The sequence below is a fragment of the Heptranchias perlo genome, chromosome 3, assembly GCF_035084215.1.
Source record: "Heptranchias perlo isolate sHepPer1 chromosome 3, sHepPer1.hap1, whole genome shotgun sequence".
NCBI classification, from domain to species: domain Eukaryota; kingdom Metazoa; phylum Chordata; class Chondrichthyes; order Hexanchiformes; family Hexanchidae; genus Heptranchias; species Heptranchias perlo.
Window position 1 is genome coordinate 122,499,691 of NC_090327.1, and position 26,990 is coordinate 122,526,680.

Genomic DNA, 26,990 nt, shown 5'->3' on the forward strand with positions numbered 1-26,990 from the left:
ATGTATTCCCAAACCGTGAAACTGCAGCAGCGCCAGTAAAATCACTGAAAATGAGATCTGATGGGTGTTCGTTCACATCAAACAAGGGCTTTCTGTTTGCAAAGTGTCCGCTGCCTTTCAAACACTCGCCCTCTGCGGAGTCAACTGTAATGTGCGCGCGCAGCCCGCTCCGTTGCTGTTACGTCATCGGTGCAACCGCTTTTCTCCTCCGTCTTTTAAAAAAAAATTAAATTATCTGATGGATGGTTCCGACAGGGGAAGTCACACTGGTTCGGGGTGGGGGGGGGTGTGTAAGGCTTTTTTAAAAATCCTGCCCTTTCCCCTCCCCCCAAGCGGTTTATTTTTAAATTTTAATTTAGTTTAGTTCAGTTCAGTTTTTAAAAATATATACATATAGTTATGAGTATCCCAAACCCTGACAGGTTAGGCCCAAGCGGTAAAGGCGGGAGTTCGACCATTGTAAAGGAGGATTGTGTGTACACCAGCTCTTACTGGTAAGCAGGCCTGAAAAGTCTCACTCAATGTGGAGGGATTATTGTGGGTTAAAATTTCACCTATTTTGATGGAATGTACCCAAAATTAAATAAATAAACATAGCTCCATATCCTTCGTTGAGTCGTGTGATCAGGGCATTTTTTTAAACCTATGTTGTTATGATCTGGAGCAAAATACTGCGGATGCTGGAAATCTGAAATAAAAACAGAAAATGCTGGAGAAGCTCAGCAAGTCAGGCAGCATCTGTGGAGAAAGAAACAGAGTTAACGTTTCGTCAGAAAGTCTTCGACGTGAAATGCTAGCTCTTGGTCCACAGATGCTGCCTGACTTGCTGAGCTTCTCCAGCATTTTCTGTTTTTTTTTTATTCGTTCATGGGATGTGGGCGTCGCTGGCGAGGACGGCATTTATTGCCCATCCCTAATTGCCCTCGAGAAGGTGGTGGTGAGCCGCTACAGTCCGTGTGGTGAAGGTTCTCCCACAGTGCTGTTAGGAAGGGAGTTCCAGGACTTTGACCCAGCGACGATGAAGGAACGGCGATATATTTCCAAGTCGGGATGGTGTGTGATTTGGAGGGGAACGTGCAGGTGGTGTTGTTCCCATGTGCCTGCTGCCCTTGTCCTTCTAGGTGGTAGAGGTTGCGGGTTTGGGAGGTGCTGTCGAAGAAGCCTTGGCGAGTTGCTGCAATGCATCCTGTGGGGTAGTACACACTGCAGCCACGGTGCGTGGTGGTGAAGGGAGTGAATGTTTAGGGTGGTGGATGGGGTGCCAATCAAGTAAGCTGCTTTGTCCTGGATGGTGTCGAGCTTCTTGAGTGTTGTTGGAGCTGCACTCATTCAGGCAAGTGGAGAGTATTCCATCACACTCCTGACCTGTGCTTTGTAGATGGTGGAAAGGCTTTGGGGAGTCAGGAGGTGAGTCACTCGCTGCAGAATACCCAGCCTCTGACCTGCTATTGTAGCCACAGTATTTATGTGGCTGGTCCAGTTAAGTTTCTGATCAATGGTGACCCCCAGGATGTTGATGGTGGGGGATTCGGCGATGGTAATGCCGTTGAATGTCATGGGGAGGTGGTTAGACTCTCTCTTGTTGGAGATGGTCATTGCCTGGCACTTGGCTGGCGCGAATTTTACTTGTCACTTATCAGCCCAAGCCTGGATGTTGTCCAGGTCTTGCTGCATGCAGGCAAGGACAGCTTCATTATCTGAGGGGTTGCAAATGGAACTGAACATTGTGCAATCATCAGTGAACATCCCCATTTCTGACCTTATGATGGAGGGAAGGTCATTGATAAAGCAGCTAAAGATGGTTGGGCTTAGGACACTGCCCTGAGGAACTCCTGCAACAATGTGCTGGGGCTGAGATGATTGGCCTCCAACAACCACAACCATCTTCCTTTGTGCTAGGTATGACTCCAGCCACTGGAGAGATTTTCCCCTGATTCCCATTGACTTCAGTTTTACTCGGGCTCCTTGGTGCCACACTCGGTCAAATGCTGCCTTGATGTCAAGGGCAGTCACTCTCAACTCACTTCTGGAATTCAGGTCTTTTGTCCATGTTTGGACGAAGGCTGTAATGAGGTCTGGAGCCGAGTGGTCCTGGCTGTACCCAAACTGACCATCGCTGAACAGCTTATTGGTGAGTAAGTGCCGCTTGATAGCACTGTCAATGACACCTTCAATCATTTTTCTGATGATTGAGAGCAGACTGATGGGGCAGTAATTGGCCGGATTGGATTTGTCCTCTTTTTGTGGACAGGACATACCTGGGCAATTTTCCACAATGTCGGGTAGATGCCAGTGTTGTAGCTGTACTGGAACAGTTTGGCTAGAGGTGCGGCTAGTTGTGGAGCACAAGTCTTCAGCACTACAGCCGGGATGTCGTCTGGGCCCATAGCCTTTGCTGTATCCAGTGCACTCAGCTGTTTCTTGATACCACGTGGAGTGAATCGAATTGGCTTAAGACTGGCTTCTGTGATGGTGGGGATATTGGGAGGAGGCTGAGATGGATCATCCACTCGGCACTTCTGGCTGAAGATGGTTGCAAACGCTTCAGCCTTGTCTTTTGCACTCATGTGCAGGACTCTGCTATCATTGAGGATGGGGATGTTTACAGAGCCTCCTCCTCCCGTTAGTTGTTTAATTGTCCACCACCATTCACGACTGGATGTGGCAGGACTGCAGAGCTTTGATCTGATCCGTTGGTTTTTATTATTGTTTTGATCTGGAATGCACTGCCTGAAAGGGTGGTGGAAGCAGATTCAATAAAGGAGAATTGGATAAGTACTTGAAAAATTTGGAGGGCTATGGGGAAAGAGCAGGGGGAATGGGATTAATCGGATAGCTCTTTCAAAGAGCCGGCACAGGCATGATGCACCGAATCTTCTGTGCTATACGATTCTGTAAATGTCACTCCCATCAATCGCCTCATCTTGACAGCTGTGGATCAGTTTCATTTTTTTTGGGTGGGTAAGGCTTTATTAAAAAAGCGATATCTCACCTCTTCCTCTTGTGTTGGTTTCCCTGTGCCTGACACCCCCCCCCCCCTTCCATATATTAACGTTACTGTTAAGGAGTTGTTGAGACAAATAGCATAGATGCATTTAAGGGGAAGCTCGATAAGCACATGTGATAAAGTAGGGAGGGAGGAGGCTCGTATGGAGCATAAACGCCGGCATAGACAAGTTGGGCCGAATGGCCTGTTCCTGTGCTGTCGTTTCAATGTAACTATCCAGCCACTAAAAGATCTGCAAGTGGTCCTGTTAGAACCAAAGAACCATAGAAAAGATGCAGCACACAAGGGGACCATTCGGCCCATCGTGTCCGCGCCGGCTCGAAGAACAACCAGGTGCCCATTCTAATCCCACCTTCCAACACCTGGTCTGTAGCCTTGCAGCTTACAGCACTTTAGGTGCAGGTCCAGGTACTTTTTAAAAAGAGTTGAGGGTCCCTGCCTCTACCACCAATTCGGGCAGCGAATTCCATACACCCACCACCCTCTGGGTAAAAAAGTTTTTCCTCATGTCCCCTCTAATCCTTCCGCCAATCAGCTTGAATCTATGTCCTTTAGTTCTTGAACTCTCCGCTAAGGGAAACAGGTACTTCCTGCCGACTCCATCTGGGCCCCTCATAATTTTGCACACCTCAATCAAGTCACCCCTCAGCCTCATTTGCTCCAAGGAAAACAACCCCAGTCTATCCAAACTCTCCTCGTAGCTGCAATTTTCAAGCTCTGGCAACATTCTTGTAATTCTTCTGTGCACTCTCTCCAGAGCAATTACATCCTTCCTGTAATGTGGTGACCAGAACTACGCACAATACTCCAGCTGTGGCCTTACCAGTGTTTTATACAGTTCCATCATTACATCCCTGCTTTTGTATTCTATACCTCGGCTAATAACGGACAGCATTCCGTATGCCTTCTTCACAACCTTCAGGGACCTGTGCACATGTACTCCAAGGTCTCTCACTTCCTCTACCCCTCTCAATATATTCCCATTTACTGTTTGCCCTCCCTTAGTGCATTACCTCACACTTCTCCGGGTTGAACTCCATTTGCCACTTCACCGGAGACTAAATATTCATTTAAAACTCTACCCACATCCTCTGCTTCTACACACAAGTTACCCTTATCATCCCTGATAGGTCCCACCTTTTTCTTAGCTATCCTCTTGTTCTTAATGTACTGATAAAACATCTTTGGGTTTTCTTTAATCTTACTAGCTAATAGTTTTTCATGCCCTCTCTTTGCTCTCCTTATTTCCTTTTTTACATCATCCCTGTACTTTCTATACTCCTCTAGGCTTTCTGCTGTATTTAGTTTTCTGTGACAGTCATAAGCTTTCTTTCTCTGCTTTATCTTGCCCTGTATACTTCTTGACAACCAGGGGGCTCTAGATTTGGCAGTGCCACCCTTTTTCCTTGAGGGGATGTGTCTGCATTGCACCCGTAGAATTTCACTTTTTAGCGCCTCCCACTGGCTTGCCACTGATTTCTCCTCAAGTAGTTGTGTCCAGTCCACTTTTGCCAAATCACCTCTTAGTTCTGTAAAATTTGCCTTCCCCCAATTTAAAACGTTTACTCTGATTTAACTCTGTCCTTTTCCACATTAATGCTAAAACTAACTGAATTGTGGTCGCTATCCCCAGTATGGTCACCCACTGTCACTTCACCCACTTGCCCATCTTCATTTCCCAGGACTAAATCTAGAATTGCATCCCCTCTTGTTGGGCTTGTCACGTACTGGCTAAAAAAGTTCTCCTGGACACCGATCAAGAATTTTGCGCCCCCTGTGTCCCTCACACTGTTTGAATCCCAGTTGATGTTAGGGTAGTTGAAGTCCCCTACTATTATTGCCCTCTTATTTTTGCACTCAGAAATTTGCCTACATATTTGTTCTTCTATCTCCCTTTCGCTATTCGGGGGTCTATAGTACACTCCTAGTAGTGTGACTGCCCCTTTTTTATTTCTTAGCTCAATCCATATGGCCTCGATTGATGATCCATTTCGCATATCATCCCTTCTCACAACTGTAATTGATGCTTTAACCAATAATGCTACCCCTCCTTTTTAATCACCCACTCTATCCTGCCTAAAAACTCTATATCCAGGGATACTGAGCTGCCAATTATCCCCCTCTTTAAGCCAGGTTTCCGTTATAGCAATGATATCATGCTGCCATGTGTCTAACTGTGCCCTTAGCTCATCTGATTTGTTTGAAATACTCCTTGCATTGAAGTATATACCTTTTAACCCCATCAAATTCCTGTGCTGAACACTATTTAACCTTTGCTTCTTTTGCCTTTCTGAGTCGCTAACTATGTCACTAACTGCTTTTCTACTTCCCGTTTCCTGGTCTGAATTTGTCCTAACTGTACCTGCCCTTTGGTTCTCACCCCCTGCCATGTTAGTTTAAACCCTCCCCAACAGAACTAGCAAATGCCCCCGCGAGGATATTGGTCCCGGTTCTGCTTGGGTGCAACCCGTCCAGCTTGTACAGGTCCCGCCTTTCCCAAAATTGGTCCCAATGCCTCAGGAATTTAAACCCCTCCCTCCTACACCATCTCTCAAGCCACCCGTTCATCTGGACTATTCTCCTATTTCTGCTCTCGCTAGCATGTGGCACTGGGAGTAATCCTTTGATTACTACCTTAGAGGTCCTGCTTTTTAATTTATTTCCTGACTCCCTATATTCTGCTTGCAGGACCTCATCCCTTTTTTAACCGATGTCGTTGGTACTGATATGGACCACGACCTCTGGCTGTTCACCCTCCCCCTTCAGAATATCCTGCAGCCGCTCCATGACATCCTTGACCCTAGCACCAGGGAGGCAACATACCGTCTGTGGCCGCAGAAATGCCTATCTGTTCCCCTTACGATGGAATCCCCTATCACTATTGCTGTCCCATTCTTTTTCCTCCTCTCCTGTGCAGCTGAGTCACTCGTGGTGCCACAGTCTTGGCTCTTGCTGCTTTCCCCTGATAAGCCATCTCCCCCAACAATATCCAAAGCGGAATATCTGTTTGAGAGGGAGATGGCCCCAGGGGACTCCTGCTCTACCTGCCTAGTCTTTTTACTCTGCCTGGCGGTCACCCATTTCCTTTCTGCCTGCGTAATCTTTACCTGCGGTGTGATCACCTCACTGAACGTGCTATCCATGATAATCTCAGCATCGCAGATGCTCCACAGTGAATCCACCCGCAGCTCCAGCTCCGAAATGCGGTTAGCCAGTAGCTGCAGCTGGACACACTTCCTGCACACATGATCGCCAGGGACACTGGTAGTGTCCATGACTTCCCACATAGTGCAGGAGGAGCATATCATGGGTGCGAGCTGTGCTGCCATGACTTGCCTTAGATTAAGCTCATTAGTTACTCCCTTTTAGGAGTTTATTCCTTTAAATTACTCTTAATTTAGAGAATGTTAACTACACTAAGAACCTTGATTCACTAAAAAACACGACTTGCTATAAGACCTGCAGACCTTCCCTTTTTACTTTAGTCACTGCACTGTAGAATAGTAGAAATACTCACCTGAACCTACTTACCAATCAGCTGCCTCCCCTACGCCGCGTCACTTTTTCACTGGTGACGTCACCTCTGGAACTCCGCCGCTGGTCTCAGTTCATCCGCCTCCGATCTCCCTTAGCTCAGCTCTCCCTCTCTCGGGCCCTCCTTTATCCACCTCCGATCTTGCTTAGCTCAACTCTCCTGCTCTCGGGCCCTCCTTTATCCGCCTCCGATCTCGCTTAGCTCAGCTCTCCCGCTCTCGGGGCCTCCTTTATCTGCCTCCGATCTCGCTTAGCTCAGCTCCCCCACTCTTGGGCCTTCCTTTATCCAACTCCGATCTCGCTTAGCTCAGCTCTCCCGCTCTCGGGCCCTCCTTTATCCGCCTCCGATCTCACTTAGCTCAGCTCTCCCTCTCTCAGGCCCTCCTTTATCCGCCTCCGATCTTGCTGCTGCTCCAGTGTTGATCCTTCTGTTCCCATGGCAATTGTTCTGAGCTGAAATTGGGAACTCAAAATATATAGGAGAATTGTTGGAAAGGTGTGTTTTTTTCTTTGAAGGATTATTTATAAATTGCCTTCTGGAATTCAAAGGTTGGTAACAGCCACACTGGCCTTTAATGTTATAACCGCTATCCCTCCCCCCAACTGCCAGTTGATGCAGCTGATCTGTCGTTGACACTGATCAAACCCATTTTGTTGTCCTTATGTTACAGTGTTGTTAGCATTTCTGCCGCAGTATCAAATGATAAAGGAAACACAGCTGAATTTATTATGATTGAAAACAATTTTATGAGCTGCCACATTCAGCAGTTCACTGCTGGCTTACAAACTCCATCTTGCAGTCTTGTCACCTGTCTAGGATTTAACTAAGTGCTTGATTGCAAGTGATATGTTGCACTTGAAATGGTGCCATTTATTGTTTAATTGTATTGTGTTCTGAGTGGTTGCGGAGGATCTAGTCTCTTTATGTGTATTTGAGACAACATTAAAAAAGAACAAGCAAAGGGATAATTTAAAAGGAGGGAATCTCAGAAGGACTGTAGCATTGTTCAAGTTTAGAAGGGGAATTCTGAATATAAGTCCTGTATTTAACATGTTATAGAAGCAGAATCTCTTTTGTAACACTAAATACCATTGCAGAGATATTTGATAAAGAAAGGAAGATGCACATTGTTAATACTTTCTTAAATTTTACAATTTTTGTGCCTCACTATGTAAACTCACCCTCTGACCAGACGGGACAGTCTGCTTAGTCAATACTGTAGTTGGCCTGGCCACGATGAAACCATGTGGAATAAAAGCTGTTGTTTTAACCCCAGCCAGCTAATTCCCATGCTTAGTGGAGAGAGAGAATGGAGAAATGAAAAGTTTTGTAGTGGAATGTAGAACTGCCGTCTTCCCCCTGTGTCAACTACACTTACTGATGTTAAGGGAACAGCTAGAAAAACGCACACCGAAGCTTTTATACATTGCACCATCTCAGCTTTGGATTTCCATGTGGTCTTTTCCCAGCCCACACTCTCATCATTTCACAAGAGTGGCATTTTTCAATGATATATCATACCTATCCTGCCTGTCATAATATGCTCAGCATAATGTGACTGGTTAATGTGCCTAACACACTGCTTACTTCAGTGTTGGTTCATTGCCTCCTAGACGATGCTCTCCTTTGTGCAGCATCTGCTTTTGTGCCTTTATTAAAGTACAGCTCTCATCACCATAAGCAAGTGCAACTGCATTGAATCTACTTATGTTTTTCTGATCACACACCTCTAGAGGTAACAGCACACTAGGCTTCAAGCTTTCAAGAAAAAAGAAAGAACTTGCATTTATATAACGCCTTTCACGACCTCACGAAGTCCCAAAGCGCTTTACAGCCAATGGAGTACTTTTGAAGTGTAGTCATTGTTGTAATGTAGGAATTGCAGCAGTCTATTTGTGCATAGCAAGCTCCCACAAACAGTAATGTGATAATGACCAGATAATTTGTTTTGGTGATGTTGGTCATTGGGTAATTATTGGCTAGGACACCAGGGAGAACTCCCCTGCTCTTAGCACTTTGGTGGGAAGAATAAAAAAGCAGAATATTTTTTAAAAGGTGGGAGATGAAGAAATGTTGGAAGTCAAAGGGATTTGGGTGTCCTTGTACATGAATCACAGAAAGTTAACATGCAGGTACAGCAAGCTGTTAGGAAGGCAGATGGTATGTTAGCCTTTATTGCAAGGGGGTTGGCGTATAAGAGTAAGGAGGTTTTGCTGTAATTATATAGGGCTCTGGTGAGACCACACCTGGAGTACAGTGTACAGTTTTGGTCTTCTTACCTAAGGAAGGATATACTTGCCTTAGAGGGGGTGTAATGAAGGTTCACTAGATTGATTCCTGGGATGAGAGGGTTGTCCTATAAGGACTGTACAGGGTGCTGGTGAGACCACAACTGCGTACAGTTCTGGTGCCCTTATTTAAGGAAGGACATACTTGCATTGGAGGCAGTTCAGAGAAGGTTCACTAGGTTGATTCCGGGTATGGAAGGGTTGTCTTATGAGGAAAGATTGAACAGGTTGGGTCTATACTCATTGGAGTTTAGAAGAATGAGAGGAGATCTTATTGAAACATACAAGATGCTGAGGGGACTCGATAGGGTAGATGCTGAGAGGATGTTACCCCTCATGGGGGGAATCTAAAACTAGGGGGCATAGTCTCAGAATAAGAGGTCGCCCATTTATGACAGAAATGAGGAGGAATTTCTTCTCCCAGAGGGTCGTGAATCTTTGGAATTCTTTACCCCAAAAAGCTGTGGAGGCTGAGTCATTGAATACATTCAAGGCTGAGTTAGACAAATTTTTGATCAGCAAGGGAGTCAAAGGATATGGGGAAAAGGCAGGAAAGTGGAGTTGAGGTAAAAATCAGATCAGCTATGATCTCATTGAATGGCGGACCAGGCTTGAGGGGCCGAATGGCCTACTCCTGCTCCTATCTCTTATGGTCTTATGAAGAGTAGAATGGGCCTATATTCTCTGGAGTTTAGAAGAATGATAGGTGATCTCATTGAAACTCATAAAATTCTTAGAGGGCTTGACAGGGTAGATGCTCAGAGGCTGTTTCCCCTGGCTGGAAAGACTAGAACTTGAGGTCACAGTCTCAAGATAAGGGGTCGGCCATTTAGGACCGAGATGAGGAAAAATTTCTTCACTCAGAGGGTTGTGAATCTTTGGAATTCTCTACCCCAGAGGGCTCTGAATGTTCAGTCGTTGGGTACATTCAGGACTGAGATCGATAGATATTTGGACACTGAGGGAATCAAGGGATATGGGGATAGGGCAGGAAAATGGAGTTGAGGTCGAAGATCAGCCATGATCTCATTGAATGGCGGAGCAGGCTCGAGGGGACGTATGGCCCACTCCTGCTCCTATTTCTTAAGTTCTTATGCTCTTTGAAATAGTGCCATGGGATCTTTTACATTTACCTGAGAGGGCAGATGGGGCCTCGGTTTAACGTCTCATCCGAGAAACGTCGCCTCTGCCAGTGCAGCACTCCCTCAGTACTGGCACTGGAGTGTCGGCCTCAATTATGTTCCCCAGCCTCTTGAGTGAGACTTGAACCCACGACCTTCTGGCTCAGAGGCGAGAGTGCTACCAACTGAACCATGGCTGACCAGAAAGCTTAAATCAACAGTTAAGTCAAGCAATTCCTTATATCATGGCTTCACAAGTTGCTTAGAAGCTCTTGACCCTCCTCAATCACCTAATGTTCATTTTTAGCTTCATGGACAACAAAGAAACAAAGTACCTGGGGATTAGTGAGTCCAAAAACATCTGGATTGAAATCCAGGGTCCTGGCATCTAGGGAGATACTTCCTCTATTCTTCTGTGTTTCAGATTTCTCCGGAAGTGTGGCTCAGGACATGAAAGGTCAAATACTATTCCTAATGAGGCTTGGATTGGCTTGTTGGTGCCGTAGAAATGTTAGGGTAGATTTTTGTCGCTAACTCCTCCCCCCACCCCCATTTCCCCAGGCTCAAAGGTCAGGAAAAGATGGGGGGAGGCACACATTTTGCCAAGTCTCTGCATCTTTCACAGTGCCCTGAGATTTTTTGGGACGTCCCTGTAATTGGGGAAGCATAGCTGGGTCTGCGCCTGCACAGGCTCACTGAGCACCCCAGCGCAGAGGTGCCCAGACAGCTATTGACTGTCCCAAGGCCAATCGGAGTGACTGGGTGGGTGGGGGGGGGGGGGGTGGGGGGGGACAGGCTGAAGACGGGAAGGTGATTTCAAATTTTAGCTTTTGCCACCCCGCTTCTTTCCCCCAGGATCTTTGAATGCAGGATCTTCATCAGCAACCTGACCTCAGTGACCTGATGTGCACCTGCGTGCCGAAGAAGCCTGCAGCTGTGTTTAAATTTACTGCCCCTTCTGCTGGCACTAGGTCCTGCTAGAGAGCGGGCTTGTGCCAGATGTGTCCCCCAGACCATGTTATTGGCCCAGGAAGTCCTGTTGTTCCTGGGCCTAGACATATGCTGGAGTTGCACCGATAGCTTAATGGGTAAAAGCACCGTCCAGCATGGTGCAGACCGTCCCAGTCTACGCTGAGTTAGCTGATCGCAGCTGGGAGGCAGCAGGGCTGCTGCAGGTGGTTCCTGCACCCCTGGGTTGGGAAAGGGACCAGGTTCCAGATCTCGACCGCTCGCTCAATGACTCTTGACAGAAAGCACATCCGACCTCCACGTAAATAAAGACAGGCCCAGGCTCAGTTGTGACAAGCCCCTGGGTAAAATAGCCTGCTAACATTCTCCACGCTCACACAAGATGAATGGCCAACTTGGATGAGGTACCAAAGGGCGACCAGCACCTCTGGAGTCCGACCCCAGCCATGAGTACAGTGCCTTCAAGAAAAGAAGTGAAAACAAAACCTACTTTGCACTTCCAACGTTTGATTTTTTTTTAAAAAAGCCAAATATTTAAGCAAAGAATCCTAACATCTATCTTAAAATGTGTTTTTCAGTGAAGAAAACGTGTGGAAGCTTTGTGAATATATAAAGAACAGCAGACAGCATCTTTTGGAAGAATGGTATGCTGTTTTTATATCAAACGATCAAAAGATGGTAAGTGCAGTTTGAAAATAAAATGTACATTTGCTAAGAAACATAGAAAATAAGAGCAGGAGTAGGCCATTCAGCCCTTTGAGCTTGCTCCACCATTCAATATGATCATGGCTGATCCTCTATCTCATTCTGAGATTATTCTGAGGTAATCTGCTTATTCTGAGGTACAAGACAAAGTAAGAATTTTAATCATTTCCTTTTCTCCCCATGAAGGCTTAGTTAGCGTCCTGAATAGAGTTATTGGGCTTGATTTTTGGATGTCTGAGCCGGCGGGTTCATGGCGGGGGGCTCCAAAAATCGGGGATTCCCGGGGCGGGTCCGGGAGCCCTGCTCCAACCTGCCCACTTCGGATTCCCCAGTGATGCGCTTAGATGCGCGCGCAGCCCCCGCATGCGGGACTCTCATCGGCAGTTAAGGCCGGCGGGATCCCACTTAAAGCAATTAATGTGATAGTTCAGGTCATTAGCAGACCTGATTTGTAGGATATTTTAGGAGGGGTGGGATTTTCATCTCAACTGAGCGTGTTTCCTGTACTGGGGGAAACACTCCCAGTTGAAATGGACGTGTTGCAGCCACCAGCCTGTGGCAGCTGCAAAGGTCCATTTGACAGGTGGTGGGGGGAGACCCTCACTCATTGCAGGAGGTCACTCTGTCACTTTGGACAAAGTTTGGCCTCCACCACCCTCCTCCTAACAAGAAAATTCACCAACTTGGAACCTCAACCCCGGTGTGCAGACACATTTACCCACCTTGCGGACCCCCTCAAATGTACATCTTCCGGATGGGGGCCGCCATAGCTGCAGTCATGACCTCCTCGGAGGACGAACAGCATAACCAGCCTCGCCGGCCACGCCGTCCACCTCTGACACGTGAGTTGATCAGAAATCAAATATAAGTAAAAACCATGGCAAACCCTCAAACACCCTTGTGCATCCCCTTCATGCTCATGACACGTTTGCCTTACGCTTCCTACTGCACATATGTGATGCATGCCTTGTGGCTTCAGCACAGATAGTGGCAGGTTGGGTGAGACTGACCGTGAAAGAGATGCGTGAGAGGGTGAGTATGAGTTAGAGCCATGAGATTGTATGAGGATTGGGTTGAGTGGTAGTGGCGGGATGAGTACTGGTGAGGTGAGTAAGTGCAGGTAAGATGAGGGTGAGGTTTGAGTGGGGGTGAGGAGTGATGTGATAGAGTAGTGTTGGCAGTGCAGAAGGGGATGTGGGGTGGGGGCGGTGATGTGGCAGACGGAGTGTAGGGGAATGAGTAAGTGTACTCACTTTGGCTGACCTACTTAGGTCATTGAACCGCCTCCTGCACTGAGTGCTGGTGCGTGATATGTTGGTGGTGCTGGTGACCTCCTCTGCCACCTCGAACCAGGCCTTTGTGGTGGCAGAGGCAGGCCACTTCCTCCCGTCCGCTGGGGAGAAGATCTCTGTCCTCCCCCTCCTCCTCACCCCATCCAGTGAGGCATCAATAAACTTGGGAGCAGCCTTCCCCCTGGCTGCTCTATGCTGTAATTTTGGCTCCTTTCTATAGCATCAGTCAGTGGAGGACTGCCCCTTTAAATAGGACTCCTCCAGCTGACAGCCTATGATGCGGGTGCACAGTCCGCCCGCTGCGCAGCTTTCCAGCTTCAGTTAGGCTGCGATCGCGTGCGGAGCACCCCGAATTCACTGGGCGCGTTGCCCACGCGCCCAGTCGACCCCCTGCTGCCAACCCGCCTCCCTCCTAATATCGAGCCCATTATGTTTTAGGAACCAAAGCAGTAAACAGCTACAACAACTTACATTTTATATAGCACCTTTAATGTAGTAAAATGTCCCAAGGTACTTCACAGGAGCATTATCAAGCAAAATTTGACACGAGCCAAAGAGAAGATATTAAGACAAGTGACCAAAAGCGTGGTCAAAGAGGTAGCTTTGAAGGAATGTCATAAAGGAAGAGAGAGAGGTGGAGAGGCAGAGAGGTTTAGGGAGGGAATTCCAGAGCTTAGGGTGCCAGACTGCCGAAGGCACGGCTGCCAGTGGTGGAGCGATGAAAATCGAGGATGCGCAAGAGGCCAGAATTGGAGGGTTGTAGGGCTGGAGGAGGTTACAGAGATAGGAAGGGACGAGACCTAAACATCTCTGCTTCCCCGCCTCCCTCTCCTCCTTTGGGACCCTACTTTAAAGCTCACTTCTTTGACCAGGCTTGCAAGCAGTCCGCGTTCAGCCGGAAACAGTAGCCAGGGTAGAGGATGGAGTCGGTGACAAGGGTAAAGAGATTTTGTGGCATTGCCGAAGACTCATGGCAAAAGGCATCTCCTTACATCTGCACAGAATTATTGGTGGTGGCGGCGCTTTTATTGTCTTTGGTAGACCAGCTGTGTTTGCTAATAATTTTAATTTTGTAGAGATTGAAGTTTAGAAACGGGACTATTGGGTGGGAGGAGCAAGCACAGTGCATAGGGTATTGGAGCCCCTCTGCACTGTGCCATACAGTGGTAGGAAGCGGGCTTGTGTGCCGACAGCTCTTCGCATGTTGAGTTCCTAATCTCAAGGGCACAAATATCAGGAAATACTGAACAGGCTGGAGCTCTTTTCACCAGAAAAGAGAAGGTTGAGAGGTGACCTGATAGAGGTCTTTAAAATTATGAATGGGTTCGATAGGGTAGACGTAGAGAAGTTGTTTCCACTTTTGGGGTGACCAAAACTAGAGGCCATAAATATAAGATGGATACTAAATAATCCAATTGGAAATTCAGAAGATACTTCTTTACTCAGGGAGTGATGAGAATGTGGAATTTGCTGTCACAAGGAGCGGTTGCGGTGAATAGCATAGATGCATTTAATGGGAAGCTGGATAAGTACATGAGGGGGAAAGGAATAAAAGAATATACTGATAGGATGAGATGAAGTAGGGTAGGAGGAGGCCTGTGTGGAGTATAAACACCGGCGCAGACCCATTTGGCCGAATGGCCTGTTTCTGCTCGAAATTCTATGTAATTGAAGTTTGCCACTGTGCGAGGCCGGGCATGTCTCCACAAAGGAGAGAAAATAAGAGAGCCAGACTATTCTATCTCCTACCAACCAGCTGGAGAGTGCCATCTGCTGAAGCCTGGTATTAGGTCTCAGTCCCAGCCACGTAAAATACATATGATTACAGGAGAAGGAAAATGAGAAGTAAGTAAAAATAAGCTTGTAAAAACTTATATTTACTGGTGTCCGTAATTGTCCTCACTCAAGTGAGAAAAGATGCTAATACATTGACTGTGTGGTGGCTTGTGTGACTAAAAGAAAGAAAGTTGCATTTATGCAGCATCTTTCATGATTTCAGCACGTCCCAAAGTGCTTTACTTTTAAAGTACTTTTGAAGTGTAGTCACTGTTGTAATGTAGGAAACGCGGCACAAAAAGCAAGCAATGACCAGACCATCTGAATTAGTGATGTTGGCCAGGAGAAAGCCGCAGCTTTTTTTCGAATAGTGCCATGGGACCTTTTACATCCACCTGAGAGGGCCGACAGGTCCTCGGTTTAACGTCTCATCCAAAAGACGGCACCTAAGACAGTGTAGCACTCCCTCAGTACTGCACTGGAGCGTCAGCCTAGATCTTGTGCTCAAGTTTCTGGAGTGGGATTTGAACCCACAACCTTCTGACTCTGAGGCAAGAGTGCTACCAACTGAACCACGGCTGACACCGAACCGAATAGAAACTGATTAATTTTGATTGGAATCAGAACAAAAATTTCAAATTAAGTATGTTATTAGAATGGCAATAATTCCTCCAGTGAATTTTTTTTTGTTACTTCATATGAATAACCGGTAGGTGAGCAGCACCTGAACATATTCTTTTTCACCACAATGGGGCAGAGCAGCTTTAAATTGGCTTATGTTCAGCAACAGGGAACCTTGAGGCATTGTGAATTCTGTTACTTATTAACGTTGCTGCATAATTTAATAATGAGTTCAACTCAAAGGCTGTTTAAAAAAGCATTCAGGATTCTGGGCATTATAAATAGAGGCATAGAGTACAAAAGCAGGAAGTTGTGCTAAACCTTTATAAATCAATGGCAGGGCCTCGGCTTGTATATTTGTGCACCACACTTTAGGAAGGATGTCAAGGCCTTGGAAAAGGTGCAGAAGAGATTTACCAGAATGGTACCAGGGATACTTGGAGAGACTGGATTGTTCTCCTTAGAGCAGAGAAGGTTAGGGGGAGATTTAATAGAGGAGTTCAAAATTATGATGGGTTTTGATAGAGTAAATAAGGAGAAACTGTTTCCAGTGGCAGAAAGGTCAATAACCAGAGGACACAGATTTAAGATAATTGGCAAAAGAACCAGAGGGGGAGATGAGGAAAATTTTTTTTTACTCAGCGAGTTGTTATGATCTGGAATGTGCTGCCTGAAAGGGTGGTGGAAGCAGATTTAATCGTAACTTTCAAAAGGGAATAGGATAAATAGTTGAAAAGGAAAAATTTGCAGGGTTGTGGGGAAAGAGCATGGGGAATGGGACTAATTGGATAGCTCTTTCAAAGAGCCAGCATAGGCATGATGGGCTGAATGGCCACCTTCTGTGCTGTAAGATTCTATGAACTTGTAGCCTACGCATTCACTGGACAACAAAAGCTCTGTCTCTCTCAATATGAGCAACACATTAGCAACATCAAGTACTGGTAATAATAATAGAGTGAGGTTGAATAAGAAACACATTAGTGTTAGTGTTCAACAGCATAACTCAATAGTGCCCCATTTGAGATTGGTCAGTTTGACATGGACAAGGGATTGAATCTGGGATAAGCATGCTCTGAAAGGCTCATCGTCACACCGTATGGTGCATCTCCCCACTGAGCCATCGAAGCGGTTCCCATCTTATCCCTTTCTCTTTTATTTGTGTTAGTGAAATGTACAAGCAGGAAAGACCTCACACGATACTATAATTAAGGAAAATGAATAGTCACATTAAAGACTTGAATAAAGACTGTGGAATACTTTTTTGTCTAATTTACATTTTGTTTTAATTCACTTCATTACTACAAAGGTTCCCATCTGGAGACAGCAGTCTGGCCATGGAGATCAGCCTGTAGTCTGGGTAAGTAATCCCTTTGTTAATCAATATTTACTCTTTCAATGGCAAAGAATTATTTTCAATCTTTTTTTACTCTATTGCTCTTTTTGCCGGCTCATTTTATTCACAGGAAAGTTTTCACTATGGTACTGAGCGTCTAGTCGGGAATGTAGTTGAAGATTGCAACAATCGATATTGGCTGACTTGGTCAAATACTGCATTACGCACAATGATTCCTTCACTGCTGAATTTGGGGAGAGGCAACTGGCCAGGGTAGAATAGCAAAGATGAAGAGATGTATCAGGAGTTTCACTTAATTACGCTTTTGGATCAGGGAATACTTCTGTAGAACTTTACCTCAGAAGATAAGAAGAGGCCATGAAAGGGTCCATACTACATGGTATGTGGAGGGAGTACACTTGATGAGACAAATGGCTTTTTCTTTGCAAATTGGCTGCAAAACACCAGACTGACAGACAATATATTTCAGGCTAATTTATTGTAAGGCATAAATTTATACAGAAGCAGCAACAACAACAATTTGCATTTATATAGTGCTTTAATTTAGAAAAATGCTCCAAGGTGCTTCACAGAAGCAAAATCAGACAGAACTCAACGCCAAACCAAATAAAGAGATATTAGGAGGAGTGATTAAAAGCTTGGTCAAAGAGTTGGGTTTTAAAGAGGTTCAAAGAAGGAGAGGGAGGTAGAGAGGCGAAGAGTTTTAGGGAGGGAATTCCAGAGCTTAGGGCCTAGAAGCTGAAGGCATGGCCACCAATGGTGGAGCGAAGGAAATCGGGGATGCACAAGAAGCCTTGTTAGTGTAACGCGGAGTTCTGGGGAGGAGTTGTAAAACTGAAGAAAATTACAGAGATAAGGAAGGGCGAGGCCATGAAGAGATTTAAACAGGCGGATGAGAATTTTAAATTTGAGGATTGGGGGTTTGGGAGCAATTGTAGATCAGTGAGCACAAGGTGTTAGGTGAGCGGAACTTAGTGATGGGTAGGATATGGGCAGGTTTGGTTGAGCTGAAGTTTATGGAGGGTGGGAGGCTGGCCAGGAGAGCATTGGAATAGTTGAGTTTGGATGAGGGTTTCGGTAGTAGATAGGCTGTGGCGGGGCAGAGATGGGTGATGTTACGGAGGTGGAAATAGACAGTCTTTGTTATGGAGAGGATACGAGGTCAGAAGCTCAGCTCGGGGTCATACAGAACACCGAGATTGTGAACAGTCTGGTTCAAACTGTAACAGTGGCCGGGGAGGGGGCTGGAATCAGTGGCGAGGAGTAGTTTGTGTTGGGGGCCGATGATGATGGCTTTGGTCTTCCCAGTGTTTAACTGGAGGAAATTGCGCCTCATAGACTGGATGTCGGACAAGCCATCTGACAACATAAAGGCAGTGAGGTAGAGCTGGGTGCCATCAGCGTACGTGTGGATGGTGACTATGTCTTTGGATAATGTTGTCAAGCAGCAGTACGTGATGAGGAAGCGGAGGGGACCAAGGATGGATTCTTTAGGGGACTCCTGAGGTAAAGGTGAAGGGACAGGAATAGAAGCCATTGCTGGGGACATTCTGGACACTGTTGGATAGGTAAGAGTAGAACCAAGCGGGGACAGTCCCACTGAGCCGGACAGTGGAGGAGAGGCGTTGGAGGAGGATGGTGTGGGTCAACCGTGTAAAAGGTGGGATTGAGGTCGAGAACGACGAGGAGGGATAATGCACCACGGTCACAAAGGATGTCGTTAGTGACTTTGATAAGGGCCGTTTCAGTGCTGTGGCAGAGGCGGAAACCTGATTGGAGAGATTCAGATATGTGGGGAAAAATGAGCACGGGTTTGGGAGGTGCCAAGTATGTTCAAGGACTTTGGAAAAGAAAGGGAGGTTGGAGATGAGGCTGTAGTTTGCAAAGAAAAAATAACCATCAGATAAAACAGTAACGCAGTACTGAACACTCACCAATACTTAAATCGTTTTCTGAAATGAAAATAAGAAAACGTTTCAGAATTCTTAAAGGTCCTTTTTCAGAGTCCTCTAACTGGATCTTGGGTTAGCATAAAATGGAATTCCACCTAGCCGTGTGACATAGCTCTGGTTTGGTTAAGTAAATTGTGAATATGGCGATTTCAGCACATAATCTAGGCTGACACTCCAGTGTAGAAATAGTAAACAGGGCTTCTATTTTTCCTGACCTACCTAAAATTCATGTCCAGCCCAACGAGGAAGAAGGCATTGCTGGATCTGGTTCTGGGGAATGAGATGGGTCAAGTGGAGCAAGAGACAGCGGGGGAACATTTAGGGAACAGTGATCATGATATCATAAGGTTTAGATTAGTTATGGAAAAGGACAAGGAGCAATCTAGAGTAAAAATACTTAATTGGAGGAGGGCCAATTTCAGTGGGATGAGAACGGATCTGGCCCGGGTAAATTGGAATCAAAGATTGGCAGGCAAAACTGTAATCCAACAATGGGCAGCCTTTATAGAGGAGATGATTTGGGTACAGTCTAGGTACATTCCCATGAGGGGAGAAGGTAGGGCAACCAAAGCCAGAGCTCTGTGGATGACAAAAGAGATAGAGAATAAGATGAAGCAGAAAAAGGGGGCTTATGACAGATGGCAGGTTGATAATACAAGTGAGAAGCAGGCTGAATATAGGAAGTACAGAAGAAAAGTGAAAAAGAAAATAAGAGGGGCAAAGAGAGAGGATGAGAGTAGACTGGCGGCTAACATAAAAGGGAATCCAAAAGCGTGTTATAGGCATATTTATAGTAAACGGGTAGTAAAAGGAGGGGTGGGGCTGATCAGGGACCAAAAAGGAGATCTACGCATGGAGGCAGAGGGCATAGCTGAGGTACTAAATGAGTACTTTGCATCTGTCTTTACCAAGGAAGAAGATACTGCCAAAGTCACAGTAAAAGAGGAGGTAGTTGAGATACTGGATGGGCTAAAAATTGAAAAGAGGTATTAGAAAGGCTAGCAGTACTTAAAGTAGATAAGTCATCTGGTCCGGATGGGATGCATCCTAGGGAAGTAAGGGTGGAAATTGCTGAGGTGCTGGCTGTAATCATCCAATCCTCCTTAGATATGGCGTTGGTGCCAGAGGACTGGAGAATTGCAAGAGTTACACCCTTGTTCAAAAAAGGGTGTAAGGATAAACCCAGCAACTACAGGCCAGTCAGTTTAACCTTGGTAGTGGGGAAGCTTTTAGAAACGATAATCCAGGACAAAATTAATGGTTACTTGGACAAGTGTGGATTAATAAAGGAAAGCCAGCATGAATTTGTTAAAGGCAAATCATGTTTAACTAACTTGATTGAGTTTTTTGATGAGATAAGAGAGAGGGTTGATGTTATGTATATGGACTTTCAAAAGACATCTGATAAATAACAGGCTACATAATAGGCTTGTCAGTAAAATTGAAGCCCATAGAATAAAACGGACAGTGGTAGCATGGATACAAAATTGGCTAAGTGACAGAAAACAGAGAGTAGTGGTGAATGGTTGTTTTTCGGACTGGAGGAAGGTATACAGTAGAGTTCCCCAGGGGTCGGTACTAGGACCACTGCTTTTTTTGATATTAATGACTTGGACTTGGGTGTACAGGGCACAATTTCAAATTTTGCAGATGACGCAAAACTTGGAAGTATAGTAAATAGTGAGGAGGATAGTGATAGACTTCCATAGAACCATAGAAAAGATACAGCACAGAAGGGGGCCATTCGGCTCATCTTGTCTGCGCTGGCTCGAAGAACAACCAGGTGCCCATTCGAATCCCACCTTCCAGCACCCAGTCCACTTCAAGAGGACATAGACAGGCTGGTGGAATAGGCAGACACATGGCAGATGAAATTTAATGCAGGGAAGTGCAAAGTGATACATTTTAGCAGGAAGAACAAGAGGCGGCAATATTAACTAAATGGTACAATTCTAAAGTGGGTGTAGGAACAGAGAGACCTGGGGGTACACGTGCACAGGTCGTTGAAGGTGGCAGGACAGGTTGAGAAAGCAATTGAGAAAGCATATGGAATCCTGGGCTTTATAAATAGAGGCATGGAGTACAAAAGCAAGGAAGTTATGCTGAACCTTTATAAATCACTGGTTCGGCCATAACTGAAGTATTGTGTCCAATTCTGGCCACCGCACTTTAGGAAGGATATGAAAGCCTTAGAGAGGGTGCAAAAAAGATTTATTAGAATGATTCCAGGGATGAGGGACTTCAGTTACGTGGATAGACTGGAGAAGCTGGGGTTGTTCTTCTTAGAGCAGAGAAGGTTGAGAGGAGTTTTGATAGAAGTGTTCAAAATCATGAAGGGTTTAGATAAAGTAAATAAAGAGAAACTGTTACCAGTGGCAAAAGAACCAAAGGCAACGTGAGGAAAAACTTTTTTACGCAGCAAGTAGCTATGATCTGGAATGCGCTGCCTGAGAGGGTGGTGGAAGCAGATTAAATCGTGGCTTTCAGAAAGGAATTGGATAAATACTTGAAGGGAAAAAATTTGCAGGGCTACGGGGAAAGAGCGGGAGAATGTGACTAACTGGATTGCTCTTACAAAGAACCGGCATGGGCTTGATGGGCCAAATGGCCTCCTTCTGTGCTGTAACCATTCTATGATTCTAAGTTGCAACATAGACATATTTTAAAACATGCTGCTGGATGGGCCCATGTCCATCACAATGAGGTCCCATCTGCCTGTTCAGGTGAATCTCGAAGGATCCCATGATACTATTCGAAGAAGAGCGGGAAGTTCTTGCAGTGTCCTGGCTAACGTTCCTCCCTCAACTTACACCACCTAAAAGCAGATTGTCTGGCCATTCATCTTGTAGCCTGTTTGTAGTCCATTGGTTCAGAACAGCTGCTGCATTTGCCTGCATGACAATTGTCACTTTAAATTGATAATTGATTGTATAAACGTGCTGGGATACTTTGATATGAGAGGCACCATGTGACAAGTGTTACAGTATGTAAACAATCATTTATAAGTTAATAATAGCAATTATAGTTTGTTTATAATTTGACCTACTACATTTCAAACATTACAATAATGTATTTTAAACCAGGATTACCATGTTCTTCTGATCCATGATTGTGGAGGACAGCAGTGCGATGTCTATGATCTGGATACAACTCTACCATTTCCATGTCCTTTTGATACTTATGTGAAAGAAGCCTTCAGATCTGAAGATCTCATCAGACCAGCTTTTAGAAGGTGGGGAAAGCTGTCGTTCAAGAGATGTGCCTTCCATTACTTCTTCGCAACTTCTCGGTGGTCAGAATATGGTGGGATGAATTTTATAAGCATTACTAATTACAGAGGGAATCAGCTGGGAAATTCCATAAAGGAGAGGTCAAGGGAGGGAATTCCAGAGCTTGGGGGCCTAGAGGGCTGAAGGCAGAAGTCAGAGCCGCCAGTGGAGCGGCGAAGGGGAAATCGGGGGTTTAAACTCTGGTCTGTTAGGCGATAAGGATGCTACAAATGGTCCAGAGTCCCGGGGAGGGGGGAAATCTGGGTACTCCTGATCACTATGTTAGACATACATGTGTGTGTGAACATCGAGTGAGAACAGGATTGCGCTTGGCTGTCATGTGTCCAGTGCTCAAATAACTGACCAGCACCACCTGTCTAGGCTCACACGTGAAGAATGTCTATTTGGAAGGGGTACTGGAGGATCCCTCTTCCTCAGCCCATGAAACAAGACTCCAGCATGCAATCAGTGACTTCATAGGAGAAGGAGAGGGAATTAAAAAACCGGAAAAAAAGGAAACAGAATCATGAGGGTTTAGGTCAACAAAAAGATGGAAAGAAGAAAAAAAAATGAAAGGAGAGAGATGAGGAAAAGAAGGAAAACAAGACTATCTCCAACCAGCAAGAACCTCTGCCATCTTCCCATTATGTAACACTGTCACTGTACCTCTTATTTTTCCACTTTCTCCCTTCCCAAGTGTGAACCCTCCTGTACCTAAGATGAGAGAGTACAATAGACTGGACTCCTTCACAATGGTAATTGGCAAAAGGACCCAGGAGGGGGAAGAGGAGAATTTTTTTTTACACAGCGAGTTGTTATGATTTGGAATGCGCTGCCTGAAAGTGTGGTGGAAGCAGATTCAACAATAACTTTCAAAAGGGAATTGGATAAATACTTGAAAGGGGAAACATTTGCAGGGCTATGGGGAAAGAGCAGGGGAGTGGGACTAATTGGATGGCTCTTTCAGAGAGCCGGCACAGACACGATGGGCCGAATGGCCTCCTTCTGTGCTGTACGATTCCATGATTCTATATCAGTGCACCTCCGTGATTGACGGCTGGAGGGCCAAATTAATTCTGATGAAATCTTTTCACGTCACTTCAACATGTCTACAGTGAATCAACCAAGAAAAAGCGGTTAGTTTCCTATGTGGCCAGTTCTCTGGGCCTACTATCCAAAAGAGGGAAGACATTTGGTAGGATGTGATCGGGGGGAAAAAAAACAGAGGCAGGAAAGTATAATGCAAAAATCTGAACTGATATTGTTGTGCAGGAAAATGAGAGTTACAAGAGCAGACCTGTACCTGAAGACTTTTGCTTCAGATCGTTCTCATATGAAAGATACTCGTGGAATGTGGCGCATGCCTCCTCCATCATATCCTTGTATTCAAACTGCAGGTAAGTGAAATAAATGTGTTTGGAACTTCTTTAAAACACTATGCTCCAAAAACGGATAATGCATGTTTTCTAATGTAATTCAAGGTTTGGGCCAGGCACATGTCCATAGGGTGATGTGTCCATAGGGTGATGTGTCCATAGGGTGATGTGTCCATAGGGTGATGTGTCCTTAGGATGGTGTGGCCAGGGGGTGATGTGTCCAGGGGCCAAAGTGTCTTGACATACTCGTAAGGGCCAAACGAATGCTGATTGTTTCACATATCAGAATAAAAAACACTTAGATGCTTAGGTTAAGGGGAGATTTAATAGAGGTGTTCAAAATTATTAAGAGTTTTGATTGAGTGAATAAGGAGTAACTGTTTCCACTGGCAGGAGGGTCGGTAACCAGAGGACACAGATTTAAGATAATTGGCAAAAGAACCCGAGGGGAGATGAGGAGAATTTTTTTACACAGCAAGTTGTAATGATCTGGAATGCACTGTCTGAAAGGGCGGTGGAAGCAGATTCAACAGTAACTTTCAAAAGGGAATTGGATAAATACTTGAAAAGGAAACATTTGCAGGGCTATGGGAAAGTGCTTTCTTTCAAAGAGCCGGCACAGGCACGATGGGCCGAATGGCCTCTTGTGCTGCATGATTCTATGCTCAGAAAGATAATGCACTTACTTCACTATCTCTCAATAAAGATCCTGCTCACAAAAAGAGGCCAATCACATTGTTAAATTATTTGCAAAGTCCTTCCAGTGGTGTAAGAACGCTGGGAACAATAGATCCATAAATTATCGCAGCAATGTTGCCGAAGGTTATTGGACAAATCTCTCGCCCCTTTTCTGTAATTTCACATCAGATAATTGGGTTGGAAATTTGCCAACCATGTTCAAGAGTGTTAGATGCCTACAATTTAGTTTGCACTTTGAACCGCCTTACATTACCCACATGTTAACAATTATACTAACAAACCAACCGCAGCAGGAATGCAGCACATTGCTGAGTAAAGTGATTAACCCCTAATTGTTACAGTCATCAAAGGTGAAGACCTTGATCTCTAATCTTTGGCCACCTGGTACGGAAGCAGTCGGGCAAGTCGTTGGATCTTCTGGTGGGTTTGCTCCCGGGCCTGGCGAGGACTGGGCATTCACAGATCCAGGATGAGTTCGGCCTGCATGGAGGGATGCTCTGGCTGCCTGCCGCTCTCTCGCGGTCTCGTCCGTGCCCAAGTGGCCTTGAAGGGATCTTGTGGGTGTCCTACGCTTGGGGCCTTTCCGCAACCGGTGGGCACCGCAAGGAATAGAGGGGTACAAATTCAGGCACGCCCATTTTTGGATGCACGGGGTGGGGGCGCAGGGATTATTATGAATGATGAGGCTCGAGATGCCCCAGATATTGGGCCTCATTCCCATCAAGCCGGCGAGGTGTGAAGAGTGAAGGAAGATCAGGCAGTTGTTAACGTTGCAGTGGCCCTCAGTTAAGTGAGGGTGTGGGGGGGAGCTCGAGTAGTACCTGCGTAACTACAATGCAGTGGCACATAGGTAACATTTATTCTGTATAAATTGCAGGGATTAAGTATATAGTGACTTGTTACCCTGAGTAAAGATGGATTGGTTCCTCTTTTGGTGGTGTGTCTTTTAAAACTTGCCTTTCCTAACCTATTGTGACTTTGACATCTAGAAGCAAAGATGAACCTGGATGATTTTATCAGTATGACTGCTACTGTCGGATGGGGCGATGTCTATTCCCTTCCTGAATTTGTACAACAGTTTGGAAGTACAAAGCTATAATATTTGGAAGAACAAAAATTTGAAGATTCCTGTTTCAGTCTTTTTCCTGCAAGGAACTGCATAAGAGAGGTACAAATAATCCTGCAAGAAGCACTTTGGGTGTTTAAAATGTGCAAAGAAAAAAATCCACTAGTTTAAAGAAAATCTAATTCAAACTATTGATAATAGAAATGGTGTTTCCAAAGCGGCTCTCATATTGCAAACATTGCTCAAGAATGAACTCTTTGCATTAACTGAAGACAACATGATGAACTGTTTCATAGGGAACATAGAAACAGGAGGAAGCCATTCAGCTTCTCGAAACTGTTCTGCCATTCATTGAGATCATGGCTGATCTGTATCTTAACTCCATATACTCGCCTTGGTTCCGTAACCGTTAATGCCTTTACCTAACAAAAATAGCCTACAGAAATTTTCCTATAGAATTGAACTGTTCCCTACAGCCACATGCTATATCTTTACCCATTCAATACATCATAGCGCAGACTGTTCCTTCATGCACTGATGCATCACAAGAGTAAGGGCACCAATCGTACCTGACCAGTATGGAAACCTCCAAAATATTGTTATTCCACAGTGCAAAATAGTTCAATAAAATGTAACGTTTTAAAGCTTAACAATTATTTTCTGTTATTTTGTGCTGTGTTCAAACAGTAATGTATATCGGACAACACATGGTCTGCATTGTGTTGCAAGGGGTTGAGATGACACGATTAATCGTACAAGCGAAGTGCAAGGGGTTTATGAAAGTCGTCTGATCCATTCAATGTATTGCCATGTTGTAACTCACTCTGAAATATGTGTTATTGCTTATGGTACGTAGATATGTAATGAGTTTGGACTGGGGTTGCCAGTACAGTAGGGAAATGCAGTTTGGCTTCCCCACAACAACAACTACTTGCATTTATGTAGCGCCTTTAACATAGCAAAACAACCCAAGCCGCTTCACAGGAGCGTTATCAAACGAAATTTGACACCGAGCCACATAAAGAGATATTAGGGCAAGTCACCAAAAGTTTGGTTAAAGGGGTAGGTTTTAAGGAGCGTCTTAAGAGAGGAGAGAGAGGTGGAGAGGTTTAGGGAGGGAATTCCAGAGCTTAGGGCCTAGGCAGCTGAAGGCACGGCCGCCAATGGTGGAGCGATGAAAATTGGGGATGCGCAAGGGGCCAGAATTGGAGGAGCACAGAGATCTTGAAGGGTTATACGGCTGGAGGAGGTTACAGAGATAGGGAGAGAGCGAAGCCATGGAGGGATTTGAAAGCAAGGATGAGAATTTTTAAATCGAGGTGTTGCCAGACCAGGAGCCAATGTAGGTCAGCGAGCACAGGAGTGATGGGTGAACGGAACTTGTTGCGAGTTAGGATACGGGCAGCAGAGCTGTGCTGTTGTCGTAAAGTGTATCAATGGAAGCAAGGGACATCATCACAGGAAGGAAAGAAAATCAGACAGAGTCAACTTCAGGCTGCATCTCTGTCTCCTAGTGGGTGGCTCAAAAGCATCAGTGTCAAAGGTCCGAAAGCTGGTGCTTAGCCAGAGGTGTTAAGGTGGCTGAAGAAGAACCTGGAAGGAAATGAAAAAAAACCCCCAGCAATTTCCTACCCTATTTCTTCGTTTTGTTTTCAATTTTTTTTCTTTGGCTGAAGACTTGATGTGGTCCTTGTTCCTCCGATATCTCTGTTAACTGCCTCTTCTTCATGTTGTCAGTCTATACAGTGAGAGTGTTCAAACCCCTTCACGCCTCGCCCCTCCCTATCTCTGTAATCTCCTCCAGCCCTACAACCTTTGAGAACTCTTCGTTCCTCCAGTTCTGGCCTCTTGTGCATCCACAATTTTCTTCGCCCACAATTAGCGGCCGTGCCTTCAGCTGCCGAGGCCCTAAGCTCTGGCATTCCCTCCCTAAACCTCTCCACCTCCCTAGCTCTGCATT

The 26,990-nt window shown here is 45.5% G+C and overlaps 1 protein-coding gene across 1 annotated transcript; it reads left to right on the forward strand.

Moving 5' to 3' along the window:
* Positions 1-238: 238 nt before the first annotated feature.
* On the forward strand, positions 239-25,683 carry ntaq1 (N-terminal glutamine amidase 1). The gene is made up of 6 exons (XM_067976631.1): positions 239-494; positions 11,499-11,598; positions 16,621-16,671; positions 21,704-21,852; positions 23,162-23,286; positions 24,954-25,683. The coding sequence occupies exons 1-6, from the start codon at positions 400-402 to the stop codon at positions 25,061-25,063; spliced, it is 630 nt and encodes a 209-aa protein (XP_067832732.1). The 5' UTR covers positions 239-399; the 3' UTR covers positions 25,064-25,683.
* The last annotated feature ends 1,307 nt before the right edge of the window (positions 25,684-26,990 follow it).

Coding starts and splice junctions, on each gene's coding strand:
- ntaq1 (XM_067976631.1), top strand. CDS start 400: ATGAGTATCCCAAACCCTGACAGGTTAGGCCCAAGCGGTAAAGGCGGG. Junction 495..11,498: donor GTGTACACCAGCTCTTACTG/GTAAGCAGGCCT, acceptor TGTGTTTTTCAG/TGAAGAAAACGTGTGGAAGC. Junction 11,599..16,620: donor TATCAAACGATCAAAAGATG/GTAAGTGCAGTT, acceptor ATTACTACAAAG/GTTCCCATCTGGAGACAGCA.